This window comes from Papilio polytes, unplaced genomic scaffold (genome assembly GCF_000836215.1).
Source record: "Papilio polytes unplaced genomic scaffold, Ppol_1.0 DF824135.1, whole genome shotgun sequence".
Classification (NCBI taxonomy): domain Eukaryota; kingdom Metazoa; phylum Arthropoda; class Insecta; order Lepidoptera; family Papilionidae; genus Papilio; species Papilio polytes.
The window spans coordinates 1036522-1042283 of NW_013525069.1; the positions used below are offsets into that span (position 1 = coordinate 1036522).

The 5762-nt window shown below is 33.1% G+C and overlaps 1 protein-coding gene across 2 annotated transcripts in view; it reads left to right on the forward strand.

Annotated features, from left to right (window-relative positions):
• The window catches only part of LOC106112031 (organic cation transporter protein-like), an 8367-nt gene extending 2611 nt beyond the window's left edge, over positions 1–5756 (forward strand). The window contains exons 1-5 of one of the 2 annotated variants that reach the window (XM_013294262.1): positions 1514–1701; positions 2687–3080; positions 3725–4132; positions 4321–4564; positions 5212–5756. In XM_013294262.1, the coding sequence (XP_013149716.1) occupies positions 1656–1701; positions 2687–3080; positions 3725–4132; positions 4321–4564; positions 5212–5640 (1521 nt within the window). In that variant the 5' untranslated portion in view covers positions 1514–1655 and the 3' untranslated portion in view covers positions 5641–5756. Of the gene's footprint in view, positions 1–1513; positions 1702–2686; positions 3081–3724; positions 4133–4320; positions 4565–5211 lie in introns of those variants that run through there. The other variant, XM_013294263.1, reaches the window with a different exon arrangement.
• The last annotated feature ends 6 nt before the right edge of the window (positions 5757–5762 follow it).

Here is a 5762-nt window from a genome sequence, read left to right on the forward strand (position 1 = left end):
ACCAATTTTAAAACCGGTCGGCATATTAATGTGAAACTAGACGTGAAAACATTACATTACGATACATTTATGTTAGTATTAAATTGAAATTATAGAAATAGATGTCTATATCTATAGTAAAGTGAGGTATAGACAAAACGAGGAATGTTTTGTATTTTTGTATGTATTGAAATAACTCAAAAACTATTGGGCCGATTGCAAAAATTCTTTTACTGTTAAAAAGCTACGTTATCAGTGAGTAAAATAGGCTATATTTTTATTTTTAGTTTCACGCGAGGGAAGTCTCGAGGAACAGGTAGTCTAGTAAGCCTTATGTATTTCTAACGTATCAATACAACCTTGAAACATATACATATTTCGTTATAACAAATGAGTCCTAGCCAAATTCGCAATATAAATTTTGCAACACTTTTATAACATATTGCATTTTTTTATATATTATCCTGTTTATTAGAGGGTGTTGTTTTTAAGACTAATTTAAAGTACATTTTCGAATCGATGTCGAGTAATTTAAATTTAAATTATTTCTATTATACAACAATTGTTATTTATGTTATGAAATCTACGACAATATAACTATTTTGTTTTATTATTAAGTAAATATAAAACAATAGAGAATAGCACATTTTTGTTTATTATTCAATAAAATCACAATGCAAATATTTAAATAATCTTGGCCTTTTGGAAAATATTCAGTTATTTTTAATTACCTTGAACTAAATTGTATAAGATGTTATCTTTCTAATATTATAAATGCGAGTTTTAGTGGATGGATGTATGTTATCTCACGTCAGAACGGATAAACGGATCTAAAGGGAACATAGATAGATTGCAATCTGGAATAACGTATAAGTTAATAACAGTTTTTGTTTATTCGAGGCAAAGTGATGGGCGACATCTAGTTTCAAATATGTCAATTAATTGATATGGAATATTATCCTCATAAAAAATAACAGACATATGTGTCTATACAAGTGTTACGACAGTCGAAACCCATTGATGATTCACAGTAATTATTGATATCGGGAGAGGCTTGGCTTATTTTGTTGATAAAAATTATACAATCAGTCTGCGGAGCCGTCGGTCGGTGCCCTATCTTAGGTGAAGGGTCAATTTATATTATGGTTAAAACATACGCTCGATTAAAAAACCGCACATCAATATAAGTCAGACTGAATTATCTGTAATTCGACAGTCATTAGAGAACATAAACATTATATTATTAGTACAAAGTTCAGTTTATTGTATATACCTAAATGTCTGATTAATTAACCTATATTTAAAATATCTAATAATATTACTTTAACTGATTGGTTTGAACTAACAGCTGTTCTTTATATACTGCAAATCTACAATCTTATAAAAAAATATCAACACATTCTTTTGCACTTCTTAAATATGTTACAAAGATCGATAGCGTCACTGTGAAAGTCATTATCCAATTTACGATTCAAACATTATTCAATGACGCTAAATCGAGGGACCCATGTTGCTGGTTGCTGCGTGGGCGACTTTAGAAACATTTTTAGACTATCCGTTCGTCGTCTACACGCAGCACGTTAGCGGACGCGACGGACAAAAATTCGCCGTGATAAAAATCATTTCACGCGTTTGAAAAATTCCAAAGGCGATGTGCTAATTTAATCATATTCATCATGACTTCAGAAGATGAAAATAAACTAGACAATATGAATTTAATGGGTGAGTGGTTTAAAAATAAAGAATTATGCGTAAACGTACAGTAACTTTTTAATTTTACTTTTAAAACCTCTTTGTAAAACGATACCTGACTGTACAGTTTCCGAAATGTACGTTGAAATTTATTTTAATTTCAAGTTATATAAAATTTTTGCTTTGTGAAATCCGCGCATTCGACATAATTGCTATTGTTCTAGTGATTTCTCAAAGTACTCAATAAAACACCTGTATAAACAGACGAAAACGTAAATTCACTCTTAAACTATTTTTTTCCAGCAAATTCTAAAAAAACAGCCCGTTTTTCATTAATTATTTCTCCAGATTACTTTTAAGTAATTATTTTAATAAGGAATTTATTTTGAAAATTTTGTTAAATGTGTGCATCTTCGGAGTTCAAACTGGCTTATCATTTACGCAAACTCGTAACATTAAATAAAAAAAAAATAAGGTGACTATAAGTAATCCAAACAATTTAATAAAGAACGTATGTAAGATGATGATCTAAGCTACTGCTATGTGTTAAATCAAATAAATTGATATTTCATGTAAAGAAACATTAATTAACACATAGATTTCATTCCTACTTCCTGTTTATTATATTGATGATATTCTTGTTTAATGCGTAAGTTATAAATTAAAATACATTAAGTAGCGAATTTAATGCCTTTATGCGTTATAGTAACCATTTACTACATTATAATACTTTTGAGCTTACAATAATATGTATGCTTACTTAAGTATCAAATAAACTTCACCATATCGCACATAAGAGATTATTTTATGCTTTACATTAATTACATTTTAATTAGGTTCACTTGTTACGCATGTTCATTACATATATGTATTTAGTAACATTTTAGGAGCGATCCCCATTCACGCGGGCAGAAGTTGTCTGACATATGGTCTTTTGTTGTACATCTTTCTCTGTCGTAGTTTTTCAATAATTGTATATCATAATTTTTTACACATAATTTTCTTTTAACTTCAGTGTTAGAGCGTGACAACAAAGATGCTGAGAGTCAGAAAATTACAGAAGATCCTATAACGAAAGCGATCGGTGCAATCGGAAAATGGCAGATATGGATATGCTTCGTGATATTCCTTGTAAAGTTTCCAGTAGCTTGGCATCAGATGAGTATCATATTTCTAGCACCACCCATGAACTTTACCTGCGCGAACTCCGACAATGATTTTGGAAGCACCTGTCTTGCTGAGTACAAGAATTGTACCGACTTCCAATACGATCGTAGTGTCTTTCACGAGACGATAATTTCCCAATGGAATTTAGTCTGCAACAGAGAATGGTTAAAGAGCTTGACACAGACAATCTTCATGCTGGGCATTCTTGTTGGCAACATGCTGTTTGGACATCTGTCTGACAGGTTAGTATCTTTTAAAAAAATGATTACTCATAAAACTGAAACATCTTCGTTTGTTCTGGATCTAGAATCTTTTTTTTTTGTTTTAATGTTTCAAAATTATCGAAGCATGGCTCTATAAAACTATATTATTATCAACAATGTGTATATACGTGCAGTCAGCAGCCGTTTTGTATTACACAATTCGCATTTCAATACTGCCGAATAAAAATCAACACATCAACGTGAACCAATGCTTCACAAGATGTTTACAATTTACTGCAGACGCGAGGTATTGAGAATAATAAATTAGGCAGTCTGCCTTCTCTGGTATCATAATAAACAGCTCTGAAAGTCAAATTACTTTCGACGATTCCTTATGCATCACGTAATCGTGGGAGCCAAGGCGCAGTCGCGATCACTTCGAATAAATTGACACATCCTGTATTCATTTCGTAACATCGAGTGCCACTGACTCCGGATGTCATTACTTTAGCTTAACTCTTTGATGTAAGGACATACATTTCTATTGTTGCTTCTCTTTATAATAAAATAACTTATTGTCCTCGTTAGGGTTCTTTCTAAGTTTCCTAAAACTTTGAATATCTATTTCGCTTTCATTTGTTATTGTCTATAAGATTCTAATCATAAATGTAATGCCCTTTCAGATTTGGCAGACGGATGCCATTTGTCGCGGCTGTCTGCCTTCAGTTGATCACGGGTGTTACAACAGCCTTCTCTGTGGACTGGTATATGTTCACAATCCTTCGCTTCTTGCTAGCAGTCGCCACTGGCGGCACAATGGTCAGCAGTTTCGTTCTCATAATGGAAATCATCGGAGCAAAGTATAGAGAGACAGTTGGAATATTATATCAGATACCCTTCAATTTGGGACATCTAACATTGCCTCTATTCGGCTATTTCTTAAGAGATTGGAATACTTTCCAACTAGCCATTTCACTGCCTTCAGTCTTGTTTTTAAGTTATTATTTTTTGTTACCTGAATCGCCAAGATGGTTAATAACAGCTGGTAAAGCTAAAGAAGCTGCAGTTATAATGGAAACTGCTGCTAAAAGGTTAGTATTATATCCATTATTTAAAAATACAGATCATTTTTTTTTTGCAATTGGTGTCGGTGTCACATTTTCAAAACAAATTAATTACAGTAATAGTTAGTATGGCGCCTGACATAACTAAATAGTTGTAATTAAGAAACTGAAAGTGGTTATATACACGTGTAAAAACTTAAATATTTATATTCCAGAAACGGCTTACCAACCGATGAAATTGAGACAACAACACAAAAAATATCAGCGGGATTGAACAACGCGGATGAAGAGCACGCATCTTTCTTAGCTCTGTTCCGTACACCGAAGCTGCGGGCACGCACAATTGCTATTTGTTTTAACTGGTTCGTCTGCGGGCTGTGTTTCTTCGGAGTGTCCCAGTACATCGGACATGTCTCTGGTGATATATTCTCTAATGTCGCAGTATCGGCCGCTATTCAGGTATAAAATAGACATATAATATTGTATTAAATAAGTTTTTTAGGAATGTTCTAAATTAGTTAGGTAGTACCAGTATTTTGTAGACCTCGTTAGGTGTGACAAATTCAATCTAAAATCTGTTCATTTGCTAGGAAACCGCTAACCATATTAAAGGCATTCAATCAAAAAGCGACGACATTTTAGCTCTCCACAATTCGGTATCCTTACAAGACAGGCATAGTAAACATTTTGTTCCGGTTTGTTTATAATACTTTTCATAAATATTTATTAATTCCTTACATAACTCACTTTCAAATGCATACATTATCAGAATGAGGAATTCACGTAAAACTTTCAAGTATTTATAGTTTCTACGATACCTACATTTTTGTTAAGTAATCTAAATACGCAAAGCTTATATGCCTACAAATTTTGAAGCAGATATTCTATATTCTGTTTTAACACTATTGTCTGTATTGGAATACAAATTAGATTTATTCAATAAATCTTGCAAGACTTGTAAAAAGCATTTCAAATTACACACACGATTTAAATGAACAATAAAGGTTCATATAATATTACAAGTGGATTTTGTATTTCGGTTATTAAGATTGTAAAAACATACTATTTTTAATTCATACTAATTTTATTTTGTTCGCCATTTACAGGTTCCTGGTACGTTAATATCGATTTACGCCAACCGAGTCCTCGGTCGTAAAGTGACTTTGATCAGTGCCAACTGCGTCACCGGTCTAAGCTGCCTGCTCATCATGGTAGTCCCCGACACCGGTGCTAGTCACTTGAGCCTTGGCTGTATCGGCCTTTGGGGCATGAGCATTTCTTTCGCCACGGTATACTTGTACGCTGGAGAACTCTTCCCCACTGTTGTACGGAATTCTGGCGTTGGTTTAGCATCGACTGTAGCAAGAATCGGTTCTATGGTAGCGCCATTTGTAGCTACACTAAGACTGACGTATTTCTGGCTTCCACCCTTAGCTTTTGGTGTTGTACCATTAATCGGTGCTGGACTCTGCCTAGTATTACCTGATACTCGAGGAAAGAAACTTCCAGATACGTTAGATGAAGGTGAAGCGTGAAGATCTTGGTTATATAATGAATGAGGCTAATTTATTTTAGTGTGATATTTTTATACAAACTGTGACAAATATGTAAGCTACATTTTATAATTTTAGATACGTATTCTTAGTATAAAGTCTAT